General features: G+C 38.0%; 2 protein-coding genes and 1 non-coding gene across 6 annotated transcripts; 2 read left to right on the top strand and 1 right to left on the bottom strand.

Moving 5' to 3' along the window:
* Positions 1-378: 378 nt before the first annotated feature.
* LOC114266255 (uncharacterized) lies at positions 379-6,034 on the top strand. Of its 4 annotated transcripts, none has more exons than XR_014338027.1 (3): positions 379-581; positions 2,072-2,160; positions 2,277-5,551. It is a non-coding gene; the product is annotated as an uncharacterized LOC114266255 (transcript). The 4 variants fall into 4 exon arrangements; XR_014338030.1 differs by having other exon boundaries at positions 1,846-2,160; XR_014338029.1 differs by lacking the exon at positions 379-581 and adding an exon at positions 5,615-6,034 and having other exon boundaries at positions 633-2,160; positions 2,277-2,371.
* A 1,052-nt stretch (positions 6,035-7,086) lies between these two features.
* LOC114294517 (G-type lectin S-receptor-like serine/threonine-protein kinase RLK1) lies at positions 7,087-7,859 on the top strand. The gene is made up of 2 exons (XM_082885437.1): positions 7,087-7,187; positions 7,298-7,859. The coding sequence occupies exons 1-2, from the start codon at positions 7,087-7,089 to the stop codon at positions 7,857-7,859; spliced, it is 663 nt and encodes a 220-aa protein (XP_082741563.1).
* Positions 7,860-10,977: 3,118 nt separating this feature from the next.
* LOC145797990 (uncharacterized) lies at positions 10,978-12,002 on the bottom strand. Its single transcript, XM_082885436.1, has 2 exons — positions 11,832-12,002; positions 10,978-11,601 (listed from the first exon to the last, which is right to left on the bottom strand). The coding sequence occupies exons 1-2, from the start codon at positions 12,000-12,002 to the stop codon at positions 10,978-10,980; spliced, it is 795 nt and encodes a 264-aa protein (XP_082741562.1).
* Between the last annotated feature and the right edge of the window lie 9,711 nt (positions 12,003-21,713).

Genomic DNA, 21,713 nt, shown 5'->3' with positions numbered 1-21,713 from the left:
CTTCTACCAAATAAAAAATAATAATATTTTTTTCATTAAAATAAAAATGAAACAAATAAATTTTCAATCTTAGTAACTAAAAAAAAAAATTTAAAAATTCATTAACTACAAAAATATATATATTTTAACAAAAAATAAAATTTTTTAACGACGATAACCCCGTCACAAAAAAAAAAAAAAAATTAACGATATTATTTTATTATTTAAATTTCATTTGTGACTAAAAAAAATATTTTCTTATTTTTTATTACCGCCCATTTTTTTTCTCAAACCCCAAACCCAAAAATCCCTACCCCACCCCCCCCCCAAATCCCTAATCTCAAACCCACAAATTCCCAATCTCAAACCCAAAAATCACTACCCCCCTCCCCTCCAAAATCCCCAATGTCAAACCCACAAACCCACAAATCCCCAATCTCAATCCCTACCCCACGGCGAGCGGCGGAGGAGTAGCGTCGGAGCAGCGGAGGAGGAGCAGTGTCGTCGGAGGAGCAGCATCGGAGGAGCAGCAGCGTCGGAGCAGCATCGGAGGAGCAGCTTTGAGTTTTATGTGCAAGAAGAATGATCTGAACTCTTCTCAGGTATGTAACCCTGCTTCTTTTGATCTCTCCTTAGTGAAGATTATTTTTGTATGAACATGAATGGTGATGGATGTCAGACTGGGTAATTATATTTATAGTTTCAGACTCAATATATCAAAGAATTCTAATATTCTGGTTGATTGATTTCATGTTTTAGTAATTTATATGTTGGTTGATTCTAATTCTAATATTTTTTTTCTTGCCTGATCCTTAATTTTTTTTCCAAATTTTATTGAACTGCATTACTTTTGAAAATGGAAGAAAAAAAATTTAAACTATGGTTGAGCAGTCTCTCAAGTCTAAATAGTTTGGTCTGAAAAAAAATCAATTCTAGATCAGGGTTTTTATTCATAAATTAATAATTGACTAATAAAATAGTTTGATTTTGAAGTACAAATTAGAAAGTAAGCAAAAATAGTAACTCTATGGCCTATCCTGATTAAATTATTTTATATAAAGATATATATATATATATATATATTTTTTAAATTATAGAAACATTTGAACAAAATTATTTACAATTAAAAAATTAAAATAGTGGCCTATAATTTGAACCATAAGATTGGCTTTATAGTTGGCTGGATTAAGAAGAGTTTACCCAAATATTAGATTGGTCTAACTTGATCTTAACTGCATCCTCACCATAAGGTAACACAAATAATTCTACACGTATATATACTATATAAATTATTGAAGATTGAAATAAGATGCATCATATGGTTGAAAAATCAAATTATTTTTTACAACTCGTATTTATTCATTCAAATTTTCTAAAATTTTCGCATTGAACTATTAAAATTATTTTTATAAAAAATTATCTCAAACTAATTTTTTAATTTATATGCATTTATATTATTTAAGAAAAAAAATTACATTAGCAATGTATAAAAAATTTAGAGGGCCAATTACATTTTTCTAATCATCTTTCTTGGAAAAATCGTTAAAAGTTGTCATAAGCATTGCATTTTGATATTTAAGTTGTTTAGTAGAATATTTTCATTTTAAGTTACGTCTTGCAAAATGAAGCTTTTTAAGATTAATATTTAGCCTTAATATGTCAATTTAATTTTTAAGGATTTTCTTTTTAATCATTACTCTCGCTTTTCTAATTTATACATATGTGTTTATGTGTATGTATGATTTATTCAGAAAATTAAAATCCTACTATTATCCAGTGACTTGGATGTTCCTCTTGTTCTCTTCACTTGGCTTTTGTGTAGTAAGGGACATTGATTTAATTCTTACTTCATATTTCACTTGTAAGTTGGTAGATTCAGGCTTCATGATTCACCGGTACAGAACCAGAGATTTTGCACATTGATGCAGCTTGTTCTCCTTTTTCTGGTAAACTAGATAAAAGTTTGTAGAAAATAGTTAGTACCATAGTGTCTAAAGCTGTATGAGCTGAGAATGTTTTTGCCATCATAGTTACCGAACTGTTCAACTAAATATTTTCAGTGTCATAATGCCAATTTTTGTGGTTTAAGCAGTGGTCTTTTGCCTTCACTAGTTGGGATAAGTCATGTTGCAATCCAATTTCCAGCTTATGAAAAGATCAAGTCCTACTTCGTGAAAAGGGGTAAGGTTTTCTTCTTGCCATTCTTTCTTTTCCTCTTTCCTTTTTGAATCGACTGTAGATGTTAATCGAATGTGATTATGAGATGTGATTGATGATGATCATACTTGATGGTTCAGATAATACAACCACCAGTAAGCTAAGTCCCGGGAAACTTGTGATTGCCTCAGCAGTATCTAAATTAGTTGCCTCTGTAATGACTTACCCCCACGAGGTAAGTGTCTGGATTTTCTCATCTGTGACAACCAAGATTTCTATCTTCACGTGTATGAATATATAAATATATATATAGATATAGACATGTGGACATAGAGGTTGTGCAACTAACCTATTTAGAACGACTCCATCTGCTGTTATAACATTTACCAGCTACGAGATGATACATAGGCTTTTGCAGCAGATTTTACCTCCAGAGGAGAGGAATTCAGTGGCCAAACCTGAATCTGATGGCCATATTAAGCCTAAGGAGGAAAATTTCACGACTAGAGAAAATGAGGATACAAAAATTTTACGAAAATCGCAAACCCATCTAGTAAGATAACCACAACAGTTCCTTTTGGGAAGCCCTGATAAAGAGCTATGGGCTGAATAGTGACAATTGTTTGTCTGCCATATTATGTCACAGTGAGGAATAAAAGTAGTTTTGCAATTTTTTTATAAACTTGTGGTTTAATTGTAGTCTTCTTTTATAATGTGTTTTAAGTTTCTTTTTATAAACTTGAATTTTTTTATTTTGGGGGATATTGTACAAGAACTTTGGCTAGTTTAATATGGTTAAATGAGGAAGCACCTGTTTGGTGCTTGTGAGAGAGGCTAGAATAGGAGTAAATCCACATGGAATTTTCAACACATCATTGATAAAAACTATCAACATTTGTCACACCCCAAGGTAGTTGTTTCTTGTTTATTGTTAGATAGATCAATAGTTTACGCAATCCTTCTCTTTGCCTTTTCAATCTTCATATTTATCTTCTACGGTAAAGACATTTTCCAACATGAGCAGATGAAACCTCTATCTTCTGAAGGGTCTCAATCTCAACAGGTTTGTCATCTTCTTCCGAATTCCCTTCTCAGTTAAATTATGATGAAGATCTCGCTTTTTGTTAATTTGGAGAGCTGGGTTTTGTTTTGTTTTTTTTTGTTTTTTTAATGTTGTTTGTGTTGATGGGTTGTTGTGATTTGGTAAAAAAATTGGTGCGTTGAAAAACATCCTTAACTTGGTCATTTAGAGAATTGCGTGTTGGATATGTTGATTGGTAAAAAATTGGGTTTTTCCTGAAGGCTGTGTTTGGATTTGGATTATGAATTTGAGTAGTGATTTGGAAAGGGAAAGGAAAAGGAGAGTAAAATATAAGATATTTTATTTATTCATTTTTTTCTGCTTCTTTTCATTTTCCAAATCCCTACCCAAGTTCAACCCAAATTCTTGATCCTAAAGCTGTATCATGGTGGAGTTAATGGTTTTCATGATTTTTTTATTTTTTTTCCTTTGGTATTTGCTAGTTTGGGCTGTCTTTTGGAATTAGGTCATTGTCTTCGCATATGTTAGGTTATTGTTGTTGACTTTTGCCGATCATTGTCAATTTTAATTTTAATTTTAATTTTTTTAAAGTAAGAACTGCATAATTGGATAATCAGGAATCAGGATATGTTGATATTTTACTCCATTTTCTTATACTTTCGGAACCAGTGCCGCCTGGAAGTCTCTAAATCTTCAAAGAGAGAAAACTATAAGGAGCAACAGATTTTCTATTACCTATGTAAAATGAACAGTCACATTGGAACTGAGTGCAGTGTGTCAAACAGGGTTACTTTAAGATATTTATATGAACATATATATAAGCTGCAATGTGTGTAGATTATGTGATAAAATACCTTAAATTTTAGTTGTTTTACTTGTCTGAAAAAACATGTCTGTTTTTAGCGTTTGTCTCATGTCCATGGAAAATTCCGAAAACATGGTTAATGAATCCATATCGGTTTTGGAAGTTACATGTGTTGCTTCCTGAACTTCAGGCATTTTCAAACATGGACCAATTCTTGTTAAATGAGAGTTACATGTTTCCTCTTGATGGTTTGTCCTTAGTTTAATTAGGGGTAATTAGTCTGCTGGGGCAGAAGGGAGGGTCAAGAGGGGTGGGGCAGTAAAAAGAAGGTGATAGGGAATTGGAAAATTTAAAATATTAAACTTTAGTTGTTTTACTTGTGTGGAATTACATGTTTGTTTTTAGTGTTTGTCTCATGTCCATGGAAAATTCTGAAAATATGGTTAATGGATCCATATCTGTTTCGGAAGTTGCATGTGTTGCTTCCTAAACTTCAGGTATTTTCAAACATGGACCAATTCTTATTACATAAACTGAAAGTTACATGTTTCCTCTTGATTGTTTGTCCTTAGTTTAATTAGGGGGAGGGTCAAGAGGGGTGGGGCAGTTAAAAGAAGGTGATAAGGAATTTGAAAATTTAAAAGCTGGTATTAATTATGATGGTAGGTCAAAGGAAGCTAGGGTTAAAGAAGTTTTCTAAATGAAGATTATTAGTTGGAATGTCAGAGCTCGTAGCTCCATTAAGAAACGGGGTGGTTAAAGAAGTCTTAGTTGGTAATCCTACAAGAACCAAAATATTCTGTCTTGACAGGAAATTGATAAATAATGTTTGGAAATCTAGGTGTAGGAAGTGGGTTGTTTTAACTTCATGTAGTACTTTGGGTTTGTTTTAATGATGTGGGATGAGAAGGTTCATAGTGAATGTTAAAACAATAATGTGAGAATTTGTAGTGTTTGTGAGATTTAGGGAATCTTGATAGTCACAAATGGTGCTGGGGTGTATGGTCCTAATAAACCCCATATATATATATGTAGTTGTTTCTTGTTTATTGTTAGATAGATCAATAGTTTTAAACTATTTATATTACAAAAAAAGAAAAGAAAAAAGAAAGTGTAATTAATACTTTAAATCTGAACTCATGGTTAACTTACCAACACCCATAGCTTTAGTCATATTGTTACTATTTCAATGGGGGATTGGATTGGAGCTTGGAAGCCATGAGACAGGCTGTTATTTTGAGTCATTTGAATAGGCAGTTGGGCTTTATGAGGTTAATATGTATGTTGATTTATCAGTCAAAATTGTCATGTTAAGAACAGTTAACGGTGAACATTTTTTCATTGTGTTTGCATTCGTACATTTTCAATGAAATTCTTGTAAATCATTGAAGCTTTATTTCATAAAGTTTCACTTCTCATAGTGTTTATTGCAACCAAGAGAGATTATTTTTTGTATTCCGCCATTGCTTTCCCTATCTCAGTTGGAGCTAAGATATTGTGTTTGGTTAAACATATAGTTTTGGTTTGTCTGTATATTATATTTTTCTTTAATTATTATTTCAACTTATGACTATTAAGTTCAGTTTCACCTATACATATTTACTCAGCTTGGAGATTTTGTTTTGGTGCAGCAAGGAAAGGGATAATGGTTTTTGCTCTGCATGAGGAGCTTGATCTCACAGAGCTAGTTGGGGATTTCAAAGTTCATATTCAGATCACCAAGGAGACTTTCAAGACTTTCAATGGTATACCAGCTAGACTCTTTCCAATCCATAACCGACAACACCACCACCAAAATTAGCTCCACCTTCAGTTTGTTCTTAATTTTTTTTAAGCCAATAAGCTTTCCACTTCGCTCATGATGGGACCTGAGCTTTGTTCCTAATTTACAAGCATTGGAGAGCTTTGTTCCTAAATATCCAATGTGCTGATTGATGAATTTTAGATTTTATTTTATTATTTTATTTTTTTTTAGGATTTGGGTGAATTTTATAATTTAAATATGCTTTTATGAACATGTACAGTTTAATTGTTTTTTGTAAAATATTGAATTTGATGGTTTGATCAATTTTTATTTTTGTTTTTTGTTATGATGTTTTTGTGAATGGAATGTAAATAATCAGCTCTTAGAGAGAGACGACACCACCGTCGGAAAAAATAGAAAATTTTAATATTTCTATTAATTTTGTTACAGGTTTTACTTTTTGCGACGACGTTATACTGTCGCAAAAAATAGAAATTTTATTATTTAAAATAGAAATTTTATTTTTTTTTAATATTTTTTGCGACGGTATTATACTGTCGCAAAAAATAGAAAATTTCATATTTTTTATACTTTCTGCGACGGCACCACACCGTCGCAAAAAAGTGTTTTTTTTTTTAAAAAAAGATTATTGGCGACGGTATTTTTTGCCGTCTCAAATAACATTTTTAGCGACGGTAAAATAGAGCCGTCGCAAAAAAGTCAAGAAATTTCAAACGTTATTAGCGACTGCACGTGCCGTCGCAAAAAGACAAAAAATGCCGTCGCAAAACATTAGCGACGGCACTTACCGTCGCAAAAACTCTTTTGCAACCCCTGCAGTTGCGACCCCCCTCTTGCCGTCGCAAAAAGTCATTTTGCCGTCGCAAAAAGTATTAGCGACGGCATTAGGAGTATTAGCGACGGTATTTTACCGTCGCAAAAAGTCAATTTTTTTGTAGTGTTGTATTAGTTTTAATCATTGCTTTGTCCTGCTGGGGCATTTGGTTGGCACGTAATCAAGCCATTTTCTCCCCTAAAAGTTGTAAAGTAAACCAGAGAAGACGATTGATTATGTTGCCAATTTAGTTGCGGAGTTTTCATCAGTTCATTGCATAATCTGCGGGGTGCAGGGTGGAACGTTGGTAATCAAGTGGCAGGCACTAGAGTCGGGGATGGTACAAAGTTAATTTTGATAGGGCCCAATTTAAAACATACTTACATTTTACTTAATTTCACACGCCTTTTCTTTTTTCATTTTCAAATTTATTCCTAAATCCCTTAACCAAATACAGCGTAATTGTTTGGCAGCCGGAGTCATTGTTCGGGATTAAAATGTCAGTGCCCCATCATCTAGCTCGAATGGCTAGGGAAGTTGCTGATGATCGAGTATGGATTGAAGAGTGCCCTATTTCTCTTGACTTGCAAGAAACAGAGGGGGAGCGTTCACGGCTCTCTTTAAGGTGCGTGTAGTCAAAAGTGAGAAGCCGCCGTTGCCACAAACACTAGTTTCAGTCCGGAGCAGAAAAGAAGTAATGTCAATACTTGTTGTGACTATTGGTTTGCTTACAAGTTCATGTGTTGCTCTTGCCATCTCAGGCATATATGTTTACAAATTCAGAGTTTTGAAATACAAAAGGTTGTTGCAATATGGAAACTTGGGTATTACGCAGGAGCTCACCTTGCATTTGTTTTCATACAGTGAGCTGAAAAAAGCAACCAATGGGTTCAAAGAAGAGTTGCAAAAGGGCTTGTTCGGAGCAGTTTACAAAGGCACTTTGTGCAGAGGTAAAAAGTTGATTGCGGTGAAGAGACTCCAGAAGGTTGTGGAAGAAGGCGAAAGGGAGTTTCAGGCAGAGATGCGAGCAATCTGGAGAAGGCACCACATAAACTTAGTCCAACTGCTCGGATACTATATTGAGGGTTCCAAAAGGCTTTTGGTTTACGAGTACACGAACAATGGCTCCCTTGCAGATCTTCTTTTTAAATCTCCAAGGCGTCCAGATTGGAATGAGAGAAATAAAATTTCCCTAAATGTCGCGAGAGGGATCCACTTTCTGCATGAAGAGTGTGAGGCTCCTATAATTCATTGTGATATAAAGCCTCAAAACATATTAATGTCTGAGTTTTCTTAACATAATTAATTCATCTTTAAATATAATGACAAATGTAGTTCCCATAGTAACTTTAGCTTCACATGGTGGTGGAGCGACAGGATCTGCAATTTAAAATCAAAGATAGAACCATAAGTTTGTTTTGTGTTTTGTTAGCTTGCAAAAGAATGTTTGAAAACGCTAGAGCCTTTAAAATGTTTTAGTTTTTGTAGGCTGTTGAGTGGGGTTTCAGGTATGTTGCCTCCCAGTATCATAGAGACAAAAAATCCCACCGTAAGAAAAGAGTGTTCAGCAAGAATTTTTCTTTTTGTAACACCCCGACCCTTTACACGTCATCGATATTGTCCACTTTGGGCCACGTCCACACGGATTTATTCTTCCCAGTGGGTCACCCATCCTAGAACTACTCCAGCCTAAGCATGCTTAACTGGGGAGTTCTAATAGAGATTTCACTACTTGGTAAAAGGCCTCGATTGCTATATAAGGGTCCAGGTTATTACTTTTATAGCCCAGGAACTCCCCTTCCATTCCCGATGTGGGACACCGGGGCCAATTTAAGCGTGCTTAGGCTGGAGTAGTTCTAGGATGGGTGACCCACTGGGAAGAACAAATCCGTGTGGGCGTGGCCCAAAACGGACAATATTGATGACGTGTAAAGGGTCGGGGTGTTACAAATGGTATCAGAGCCGACTCTCCGGAGTACCGAGTGTGGGCCCCTGGCGTTTCTCGGTGCATGTGGGCGGGCTTGCGAGCTGGCAGGCTATTGCACGGGGACGTGTAGCCTTATGGGGGGTGGATTGTAAGGCCCCGGTGTCCCACATTGAGAATGGAGGGGGAGTTCCTGGGCTATAAAAGTAATAACCTGGACCCTTATATAGCATCGAGGCATTTTCCCAAGTGGTGAAATCCCTATTAGAACTCCCTAGTGAAGCGTGCTTAGGCTGGAGTAGTTCTAGGATGGGTGACCCACTGGGAAGAATAAATCCGTGTGGGCGTGGCCCAAAGTGGACAATATCGATGACGTGTAAAGGGTCGGGGTGTTACAAAGTAAATTAATAGTCTTGTTACAAAAATTTCAATTCAAAATAGCAAAACACTCATGGATCAACTCTTCCAAAAAGGAGCTATTGCTTGACCAACCCTTCAGGGAGGTGAAACTCCATCATGTCCTGAAAAAGATAAGATAAGGTTGAGCTATATGCCCAGTGGGAACACATTTAACCAAGTATTTAATCCATTGCATAAGATTATAGTATCTTTGCGACCAAACATTACATCGAAATTTATCTTTACATGTAATCCTTAACAAACATACAGATCCATGACAACCAAATAATAACAGTGGCTATTCATGTCATCAAGCACAACAATCAAACATTCACAACCATAGAACGCAAACCATGAGTCCACCTATAAGAGTCCAATTTAAAACACCCTTTACTTTTGTTTTAAAACCAACCCCCACATTTGCCGGCTATTATACGGCAGGGAGTGGGCACTCCAAAAAAAACCATCCGTTTTTCCACGTTTGCCGGCTATCATACGGCAGGACTGTGTGGACACCAAAAAATAGTTTTTCCACATTCGTCCAGTGATAAGCCTAGACAGGGTGTTTGGGCACCTTTTTAAACTCCCCGCGCGGGTACGAACACAACACCACACTTGGAAAACCGACTCTTACCCGGACTCATGCATAATTAACAATTCATTCATATTTGATTCCATAGACAACCATCCAACATTACCCAAGAGTTAAATACAACACAAGATTTAAAGAAAACAATAACATTCAAGCCACAATTCTTTTACTATATCACATCCACATCCTTCATCTATTTTATTTCACAATATTCATGAATCAAGGAAATTCCCCATTCAATGTGGTGTTTTTAACTCAAATAGAGAATCTAGGGTTTTTACCAAATTTGGGGGTTTTTCTCCTCTATTATAGATATGGCTTGTAATAACATTTATATACATGTTTTGAAAAGAAGGAGTAAAGAAATCTCAAGCAAGAGTCAAGTAAAATGGTTTATTTATGTAAAACTTCAGATTGATCCAACAATACTCTCCAATTAATTCACAAATCACAGCCATACCATGAAATCCCTTCAAAACAAGAAATACTAAGGTAAAAGTGTCCCCACCTCAAGTCGTGAGGAAGAAAACTCGAAAAACTCAAGGTTGACGAAGCCACGAACTTCTTGGACCAATAGAGAGCCCTTGACAAGATCTTCATGTTATCTCAAAGGATCAAGGTGACAAGACAACTCTAAGAGTGTAGATCTAAGGATTGAAGTGGAAAAAGTGAGTTTTTGAGAGAAAGAGAGAGAGAGACTCTCGGTTTTGAGAGGAAAAAGAGGAGAAAAATTATGAGAGAGGTGGGGTTTGGGTCTAGTTATAGTATTAGATGATAGCCCTAAGGTCAATGAAAAAGATAAGTCCAAATCCCCCCAAAAATAGGGCCCATTCGAAGCCCAAAATTCTAAAAAAAACACGCAGGGGTCGACCCTTCGGGCAAGGGGGTCGACCCTTTAGGTAGAAGGACAATCTGGTAACAAGCAAGGGGGTCGACCCTTAGACAGGAGAGGGTCGACCCTATTTTCCAGCAACTAACACTGAAATTCTACAACATAAGAGGGTCGACCCTCCCAGACTGGTGTCTACCCTATTTTCCAGCAACACCTCTAGAAACATTGCAACATGCAAGGGTCGACCCTTAGGAAGGCTAGTGTCGACCCCAAGGCAAAATTTCTAAGTTTCCAAGGAACTTTTGACAAGAACAAACGTGAACGAACAAACCCAACGAGTTTAAATTGGATTGTACTCCTTCAAAACCAATAGAAAACAACTCCAAAGACTCCCAAAACAAAAATAAAGATATTAAACACACCTTCCAATATATTAAAACACCCATGTGTTACAACTTCCCCACCTTAGGAAATTTCACCCTCGAAATAATATCCATCCTCACCATGATAACAAGGTTTGGCAACGTTATCATATTTATTTAATCTTCAACAAACTCATAACCAAGCAAAACATATATATCAATTTGATTCCAAGACAAGGAAATTACAGAAGGTTTTGACTTATGCCCAATTCATCACGTACAAAAAGGAATAACAAAACAAATACATCACAATTTAGAAAATAAGTCGGGGTATTTCTCACGAATCTCCGCTTCACGTTCCCATGTAGCTTCCTCTACGATGTGATGGTGCCATAACACTTTAACTAAGGGAATTGTTTTACCCCTCAAAACTTGCTCTCTAGTATCTAAGATTTGAAATGCTTTTTCTTCATAAGACACATCTTCATCTATCTCAATCTCTGTCCAATTTAACACATGAGAGGGATCGGGTTCGTACTTGTGAAGCATCGATACGTGAAACACATTGTGGACCCCAGAGAGTTGTGGCAGCAATGCAAGGCAATATGCAACTTCTCCAATCCGCTCAATGATATCAAAGGGGCAGATGAATCTAGGTGATAGCTTTCCGCTCTGGCCAAATCTCATCAACCCTTTTCTAGGAGATATCTTCATAAAGACATGGTCACCAACTTCAAAGGATAAGGGTCGTCTTCTTCTATCTGCATAGTTCTTTTGCCGACTTTGAGCGGTAAGTAACCTTTTCCGAATGAGGGCTATTTTCTCGGTAGTTTCACGAACTAGATCTGAGCCTAGTAAGGGTGAATCTCCCACTTCAGTCCAACATACTGGTGATCTACATGGACGCCCATACAATGCCTTGCTTGGTAGCTATTGTTATAAGAAAATTCAACTAAAGGTAGGTGTTTCTCCCAAGACCCTTTAAAATCTAGTACACATGCCCTCAACATGTCTTCCAAAATCTGAATAGTACGTTCGAATTGCCCGTCGGTTTGGGGGTGGTAAGCAGTACTAAAATTTAGTTAAGTACCCAAGGCACTTTGAAGGCTCTGCCATAGCCTGGTTGTAAAGCGAGGGTCTCTATCAAACACTATACTCACTGGTACCCCATGGAGGCGAACAATCTCACGGATGCAAAGTTCAGCGAGAAACTCTATGGAATCCCCCATGCTCATGGCGAGGAAGTGAGTGGACTTAGTAAGTCTATCCACAATCACCCATATTGCATCACTACTTCTTTGAGTTCTAGGAAGGCTAGAAACAAAGTCCATGTTGATTAGCTCCCACTTCCATTCAGCAATCGGAAGAGGTTGTAGCAATCACGTCGGTCTTTGGTGTTTAGCCTTAACCTGTTGACATGTCAAACACTTGAACACAAATAAGGCTACATCCTTTTTCATACCCCTCCACCAAAATTGATGACTCAGGTTATGGTACATTTTAGTGCCTCCGGGATGCACAGCTAGGCGGGAATGATGGAAGTCCCTTAGAACTTCATTTCTTATAGATTCAGGTACAAACAATCGGTCGAGGTAATAAACACTAGAATCTACATGAATATTTAAACCCCTCTCTTCCTTCCCTTGAAGAATTCTGCCTTTAATTGCATCCACTTTTGGATCACCTACTCTTGCAACAAGGGTAGGTTGGGCGATGGTGGTGAAGAGGGTAGCCTTTTCTGGAGATTCACTGAGCTGTAATGCAAATTCATTGGCATCCTCCATCATCTTCCATTCCCTTGTCGCTAGACTAGCCATCGTACTTATCGATTTTCTACTCAAAGCATCCGCTACTACATTGGCTTTACTGGGGTGATAGTGTATTTCAAAATCATAGTCCTCTAGAAACTCCATCCATCTCTGTTGGCGAAGATTCAAGTCTTTTTGGGAGAATAGGTGTTTGAGGCTTTTATGGTCGGAGAAGACTTCAAACTTTTCACCATACAGATAGTGTCTCCATAATTTCAAGGCAAAAACAATAGCGGGTAGTTCTAAGTCGTGTGTCGGATAGTTCCTTTCATGCGTCTTTAGTTGACGCGAGCCATATGCTACCACTTTACCCTCTTGCATTAGAACGCATCCCAACCCCTCTCTTGAAGCATCACAATATACCGTATAACTTAAGCCCCATTTCAGAATGATGAGAATTGGAGCGGTGGTCAATCTAAGCTTGAGTTCTCAGAAAGCATTCTCGCAAGTTTCGCTCCAAACAAACCTTACTCCCTTACGGGTCAATCTAGTTAATGGTGATGCTATGGAAGAGAAATTCTTTACAAATCGACGGTAGTAACCAGCTAAGCCCAGTAAGCTATGAACTTCTGAGGCGTTCTTAGGTTGCTCCCAATTCTGCATAGCTTCTATTTTTGAAGAATCCACCATAACTCCATCTGCCGAAACTAAGTGACCCAAGAACTTCACTTTGCAAAGCCAGAATTCACACTTCTCATATTTTGCGTACAAACGATGCTCCCTAAGAAGTTGCAGGATAGTACGAAGATGCCCTTCATGCTCCTCTTCGGAAGGTGAATAGATAAGAATATCATCTACAAAGACGACCACAAATTTATCAAGAAACTCCTGAAAGACCCTATTCATTAAATCCATGAATGTGGCTGGAGCGTTAGTCAACCCAAAGGGCATAACCAAGAACTCGTAATGACCATATCGGGTACAAAAAGCAGTTTTGGGAATGTCCTCCTCTCCAACTCAAATTTGGTGATAACCCGACCTTAAATATATCTTGGAGAAACAACGAGAGTCTTTAAATTGATCGAAGAGATCGTCTATCCTGGGCAAGGGGTATTTATTCTTGACTGTAGCTTGATTCAATTTACAATAATCTATACACAATTTTAAGGATCCGTCCTTCTTCTTTGCAAACAACGCCGAGGCTCCCCAAGGTGAGGTGCTAGGGCATATAAAGCCCTTACTAAGTAACTCTTGGAACTGTTCCTTCAGAACCACCAATTCAACTGGGGCAAATCTGTATGGCGACAAGGAGATAGGTGCCGTACCCGGAAGCAAGTCAATGCTGAACTCTACTTTCCTATGAGGGGGTGATTCTGTAAGATCATCAGGAAAGACATGGAGGTATTCACATGATTCGCCCCGGACTACACCACTTCCATCATTAAAAAAGGCGGTTAAAAGAGAATTAAATTGGCCCCGGCCATGTGGATAGTATGAAGAGGGTAAGGATCTACCGTACTTGTCTCCCAGAAATGTGAAACGATCACCGCTTGCAGTGCACACCGTAACTCTCTCTTGATAACAATCTATGGTCACCCGGTAAGTAAACAACCAATCCATACCGAAGATAACGTCAAAACCAACATTTCTAGCAAGTTAAAATTAAACAGAAGTTGTCAACCCATCACCTCAATTACACACCCCTGACATCCCTGGGTCAGAATGACCTTACCCCTAACCGCTGACTCCACTGTAAGTGAAGATTGTAGTTGCCTACTCTCTAACCCTAACAATGATACAAAAGATGTGGCAATAAATGAATGTGATACTCCAGTGTCAATCAACACATTAGCCCAAGTATTAAAAATTAGGAATGTACCTCTCACAATTGATGGCCTCGACGTTTGCTCAGAAGCGGTGACAGCGTACACTCTTCCCTATGACCTCTGCTCCCCTACATCACCTCTTTGAACATAAGCTTGTTGTGCGGATTGAGCAGATGTGGCTCCCTGAACTGTCCTGGACACTTGTCTTGACTGAGCCGGCTGATAAGATTGCCTCTGTCCCTGACCCATCTGTAAACCTCCTGACTGTCTAAACCCTGCTACACTCGGAGTCCCTACTTTTTGCGGACAGAACTTCTTCAAATGCCCCAGCTGACCACATTGGTAACAAGATTGGGGCTGACTCCTATTCTGAGATTGACCCTGTGGACGCATAGGTTGGGACCGTGCTCCACTTTTCTGTCCGCACTCTGCAGCCTTGTGACCCATCTGGCCACATCTATAATAGGAACCAGCAACTTGGGCCATGCTTCCCGAACTTCCACTCATCACGAAACTAGAGGATTTGGCTTGTGGTGGAGGTGATTGAAAGGATGGTGATGAACCCCTCGACCTCTTTGAAGAACTAGTGTCACCCTTAGCATCAGAATGTCCCACTCTCTTCAATCTCTGCCTTGCCTCTTCGGCCTCTACAGTAATCTCCACATGAGTTGCCACTTCAACTAAACGGTCATAATCATGTATCATATTGCCAACCACCTTAATCAGGATCTTCGGCCTTAACCTTTTCTCAAATTCAAGGCACCTTTGTTCTTCAGTTGCCACTAATTTAGGTGCAAAACGTGAGAGGCTAGTAAATTTGGCTTCAAACTCCGCCGTTGGTGTATCTGATTGTAATAACTCCTTAAACTGCTTCCTCAACCGCTCCCTAGCCATGGGAGCGAGGAATTTATCTTGGAAAGCTTGCACAAATGCTTTCCAAGTACATTCAACCCTATTCTTTAGGGATTTCCACCATTGCCCGGCCTTCCCCTTCAACTGGTAGGCCGCTAATGCCACCCGCAATTCATTTTCCCGAATGTCTAAGATCTCAAAGGACTTGACCAATTGCTCCAACCACTCGTCAGCTTTCATCAGATCAGGCTCGCCGTTATACTCGGTGGGATTGGATCGAAAGAATTCCTTTTTCAAAAAGGAAGCTCTTATTTCTCCCTCAATTGTTCTAGTTGCTTGCTCGGCTCTCAATATCTCCATGGACTCCCGTAAAGCCCCTGCCATTTCCCTAGCCAAGGTCCCCGTAGCTTCTTGGGTTGGTGGAACGGGTATATTACTTTGACCCACTCCGTCTTCTTGCGGAGGGATCTCAGGTTGGGTTGGAATATTCTTGCCTCCTCGACGGGGTCTACCGCGAGCTCTAGCACGTCAAAACATCTATAAGAAGTAGAGACAATATTAAATTCAAGACCTACTTGCCGCACTCATGTGCTCCATTCTTAATCTTTACACTCATACACCAAGTAAACACACAAACTTCCACATAGAATAATCCAAACAATCACACATTCAATCACATAAAAGCACGCGTGAGTTCTCATCCTAAGATATTAGCTAGTTCCATGAAAATCAAGGACCTCCAAGTGGAAAGAACAGTGATCAAGTGCCTTTCCAAAAGGATTTCAATGAATGTAACGGACAAAAGCCATATCATAGGATTCTAACCCCATACCCACATAATCACATGAAAACACATAACACACAAGACATCCTAAGCATTCCGTCCTAGCCTAGGGACCCTATTGTGACACACGTCACTTCCAACGAGCCCGAGGTATTCTAACTTATGGCTCTGATACCATTTGTAACGCCCTGGAATTTTCCCACAAGAATATGCCCAAAAAAATACAACAATATACCCAAAAAGTCCACCTTCTCATTGAACTACGAGATAAGAGGTTACAATTCACCATATGCATTCCCATAATGTTCAGAATTCGTATTCTAGTTCAATGAACTAGGTGGCCTTACAAAATATAAGCCTCTAAGGCGTACAATTACAACAAAATAAATTAATAGTCTTGTTACAAAAATTTTAATTCAAAATAGCAAAACACTCACGGATCAACTTTTCCAAAAAGGAGCTATTGCTTGACCAACCCTTCAGGGAGGTGGAACTCCATCATGTCCTGAAAAAGATAAGATATGGTTGAGCTATATGCCCAATGGGAACACATTTAACCAAGTATTTAATCCATTGCATAAGATTATAGTATCTTTGCGACCAAACATTACATCGAAATTTATCTTTACATGTAATCCTTAACAAACATACAGATCCATGACAACCAAATAATAACAGTGGCTATTCATGTCATCAAGCACAACAATCAAACATTCACAACCATAGAACGCAAACCATGAGTCCACCTGTAAGAGTCCAATTTAAAACACCCTTTACTTTTGTTTTAAAACCAACCCCCACATTTGCCGACTATTATACGACAGGGAGTGGGCACCCCAAAGAAAACCATCCGTTTTTCCACTTTTGCCGGCTATCATACGGCAGGACTGTGTGGACACCCAAAAACAGTTTTTCCACATTCGTCCAGCGATAAGCCTAGACAGGGTGTTTGGGCACCTTTTTAAACTCCCCGCATGGGTACCAACACAACACCACACTTGGAAAACCAACTCTTACCTGGACTCATGCATAATTAACAATTCATTCATATTTTATTCCATCAACAACCATCCAACATTACCCAAGAGTTAAATACAACACAAAATTTAAAGAAAACAATAACATTCAAGCCACAATTCTTTTACTATATCACATCCACATCCTTCATCTATTTTATTTCACAATATTCATGAATCAAGGAAATTCCCCATTCAATGTGGTGTTTTTAACTCAAATGGAGAATCTAGGGTTTTTACCAAATTTGGGAGTTTTTCTCCTCTATTATAGATATGGCTTGTAATAACATTTATATACATGTTTTGAAAAGAGGGAGTGAAGAAATCTCAAGCAAGAGTCAGGTAAAATGGTTTATTTATGTAAAACTTCATATTGATCCAACAATACTCTCCAATTAATTCACAAATCACAACCATACCATGAAATCCCTTCAAAACAAGAAATACTAAGGTAAAAGTGTCCCTACCTCAAGTCATGAGGAAGAAAACCCGAAAAACTCAAGGTTGACAAAGCCACGAACTTCTTGGACCAATAGAGAGCCCTTGACAAGATCTTCAAGTTATCTCAAAGGATCAAGGTGACAAGAAAGCTCTAAGAGTGTAGATCTAAGGATTGAAGTGGAAAAAGTGAGTTTTTGAGAGAAAGAGAGAGTGAGACTCTCGGTTTTGAGAGGAAAAAGAGGAGAAAAATTACGAGAGAGGTGGGGTTTGGGTCAATTTATAGTATTAGATGATAGCCCTAAGGTCAATGAAAAAGATAAGTCCAAAAACCCCCAAAAATAAGGCACATTTGAAGCCCAAAATTCTTAAAAAAACACGCAGGGGTCGACCCTTCGGGCAAGGGGGTCGACCCTTTAGGTAGAAGGACAATTTGGTAACAAGCAAGGGGGACGATCCTTTGACAGGAGAGGGTCGACCCTATTTTCCAGCAACTAACACAGAAATTCTGCAACATAAGAGGGTCGACCCTCCCCAGACTGGTGTCCACCCTATTTTCCAGCAACACCTCCAGAAACATTACAACATGCAAGGATCGACCCTTAGGAAGGCTAGTGTCGACCCCAAGGCAAAATTTCTAAGTTTCCAAGGAACTTTTGACAAGAACAAATGTGAACGAACAAACCCAATGAGTTTAAATCGGATTGTACTCCTTCAAAACCAATAGACAATAACTCCAAAGACTCCCAAAACAAAAATAAATATATTAAACACACCTTCCAATATATTAAAACACCCAAGTGTTACAATCTGGTATCTCTTTTGGGATATCATCATAATCCTGTCAAAACAAGAAAATGTTCAACCGAACTATCGGCCCCATATTCTCAGTTGTCAAATAAAATTAGGGAAAAATAAAATGAATTATTAACTAAATGTTCACTACCTCTAGTTTCTTATCTTTAGGATCAGGAAAGAATTTTGTCATCCCAATCTTCAAGCTTCATCAATAAGCAGTTTGGGCATTATCAAAAATTTAAAAAAGAAAAAAAACAATAAAAACACTGGAAAACACATATGATAAAGAATAGCATGGGTTTTCTTGGTGCTGGAGCCACACATATCTGGACCAAACATGATACTGCGTACAAACATATGATAAAGAAAATGAAAAACATCAGCAAAGAAGGTAAGGTAACCAAAAGAGAGTAAAAGATATATATCAAAGAGCAACCTCCTTAAAAAATAATCTGCAACATGAAAAAGAGCATGATAAACATCTCATGAGCCCCATATAGGATTCCGTTTGAAATTTAAAAAAAAAAAAATTATCAAAAAAGATCTTCATAAGTTTGTGATATGTATTGTAATGTGATGCCTTTGACTAATCAGTTCTAAAGATGCCCTTTGATTAGGATTTATCAAAATTTACCTGCTTAGCCCCTGAGTAATTTGTGTCCTATTGAGGAATAGATCTAGGAAAATCAATGCACATTGCAGCTGCCTTTTTTCTCTGTACAATACTGCATTTCAATTTTAAGTCGAGACCTTGCTGTTTCCTCGTGGAAAATTCGTACATACACATAAATTCTTACCATCTAATCATTTTTTTCCCAGGTGGCATTGTTTTAAAATATTAAAAACATTAAAATTAGAATGAGTTATGATTACTGGAAGACAATAAAAATCAACCTAATGTTGCGAACAACTACATTATTAAGAGTGCATAAATTACAGTTAATGATTCAAAAGCACCTCAACAAGCTCTTGAAGAGGTTGGGATCATAAACCATCATCTTCCATGCCTACTTAAAGCTCCAAACCCTATCCTTTTGCCACTCGCATACAAAACCTAAAAACCTCATAACTTTACCAAAATTTCAGCCACATCAACTTATTAAATTCAGCCCCTAAGAACCTCTATTGAATGGTAAAGGTTATCCCCACTTGTTCTACATCATATGTGTTGAAAAATTACACTCAAGGATCCATCACTATAACAAAATTGGGTTTTTACGGCCTCACATCAACGACATACAGTAAATGCAAGCCGTGGTTTCTCATTTTTACAACTTACTTTTCTTGCATGTCGTAAATAATTTCCCAACCACGACATGTCTATAGCGCATGTCGTGAATGCTAATAACAATGATTTTTTTATGACTTGCAATGTTAGCTGGAAATAATAAAACTTTTTATGATGTACATCTGGCATGCTGTAAATATTGAACATTTCACCATACCTCACCTTTCTTCCTCGACCCCCGAACCCTAACCCTAACTTCTTCTATTCTCATCTCCACGACAAAGTAAGACCAACTGTTAAAAATATTGAACATTTCTCGACGCACAAAAGCTAGCCATTAAAAATTATACTTTCCACGATGCCCAAAAAGCCAGTTGTTTAAAATATTAAGCTTTTCACGATGTGCAATTGTTGTCGTGAAAGGGACGATCCAAAAAAAAAATAGCACCAAAATAAAAATTTGAGCGCCAAACACCAAAAAAATTAAAAAAGAAAAGAAAAAAATAATCAAAAGCCTAACTTTTCAGCCCCAACATCAATCTTAAAAAAAAAAGGTCAAAGCATTTTCTGTGTAGTGAGGAGGGCAACGAAGAAGAAGAGACACTGATGAATCCTCCATCTCCATCACCATACCTCACCTTTCTTCCTCGACCCCCGAACCCTAACCCTAACTTCTTCTATTCTCATCTCCACCAACATCCCTCTTCCACCACCACCACCGACTCAATCACTTCACCACCGCTACCTCTGCCGCAGCCTCTCGATCTCCCAATCACTTTCTCAACACTCAAACACCTCATCCACCTCTCCGAAACCACCCTCCACTCCATCTCCACACTCCTCCCTACCTTCACCACCACCACCGCCCTCTGCCCTTTCAATTTCGACCACCGCCTTCCGCCGAAATCCCTCTTCCGCCACTCCCTCCAATGCACTTCTTCCCGTTCCTCGTTCTCAACCTCGACCCCTTTCTACTCCAATCACTATGCTACCCCAACACTCTCAAACCCTCTCGACAACTCTTCAATTAGAACCGCTTCCTTTAAACCATACACCATCCCAACTTCGACCTCTGCTTCTCCCTCGATGATTACTGTGACTTCGGCCCCAATTTTTTCTACTGTAATTGCCCTAGCGTAGTTAGCTCTGCCGATCGAGATAGTTTGAGCCAAGCCTTCACTATCCCACGTATTCTATCGATTCAGTGTGCAAATTTTGTAGGCAGTGATAATGGTGAAATTAAGGGTTTTTTTAGGGATTGTGTTAGGCTTCTTCCTTCGGAGTTGTGGCTTGTTAGTTTTGATTTATTCTCATTCTATATTGAGTTCATATCAGTAGTTGATTTGGTTTTGTAGCTCATAATACATTGTTTCTTTTTGTTTTTTTTTTACAGTATAATCATACACTTTTCTTTATTCAATTCCAATGTTTTGCTGCTCAATTTTTGTTGATTTGTTTGTTCACAATTGCGTTTGATCTGGTTTTGTGGATCACAATTCTTTGGTTTTGGTTTATTGTAAATGAATTAATTTCTTCAAATTCAATATTTGCTAGTCAAAAGAGTTTTGGATCTTAATCTTATGATTATAGTTATTTGTAATTGTATTTCCAAGTTTTATTAAAGTCGTGTTTCATGGTAAAGTTAGCTTTGCTCATATCTCATATCTCCTTCAATCTGCAAGATGTAGAACTTAAAACAGACGTGTGCTTAAGGCCCATAGAGTTGGATTGGTTTCCAATTTCTGAGAAAGCACATTTTTCTGCTCATCTGAGAGGTTCTCTCCTCCAACTCCAGAAATCTGTTTCAGGTATTCATGCTTCTCCAGTAGTTGCCCATGTCGCTTGCTTATTTGAATTTTGTGTTAAACGAAGTGCCTTCCATTTTGTCCATATATATATTTAGAACATATATTTTTATTGCACCATGCTAATTGAACAATTGGTTGTTCTCATTATGGTTATCCAAGAGATATTCAGAGTGACCATTTTTATTATCACACCTTGGTTGCTCATAAGTAGGTTATTGGGGTGGATGGTGAAAGTTTGATTAAGATTGGATAAGTGTAGTGGATGTTGATTCTAATATTTCAATTGGTATCATATCTAGATTGTCATTGGTTCAAGTTGTGTGTGTGTGAATTTTTGGAGGTTGCTGAACTATGTCTATGGCTATGGCACAAAGGCTTGCTCAACTTGGAGAAGAAATCGAATGCGTCAAGAACAAGATCCGCAAACGCCAGAGGCTCCTCTTTTCCTTTCGACGATACCTTCCAAAAGACAAAATAATAAGGGAAGCCGAGCTCAGGCTCCAAATGTTGTGAGCTACACAGCACTCGCTCATTCTCTCATTGG

Source organism: Camellia sinensis, chromosome 8 (assembly GCF_055761805.1).
Source record: "Camellia sinensis isolate YWXY chromosome 8, ASM5576180v1, whole genome shotgun sequence".
Taxonomy (NCBI): Eukaryota; Viridiplantae; Streptophyta; class Magnoliopsida; order Ericales; family Theaceae; genus Camellia; species Camellia sinensis.
Note: the sequence above shows the minus strand (reverse complement) of the source record. Positions and strands in the feature narration are given on the sequence as shown.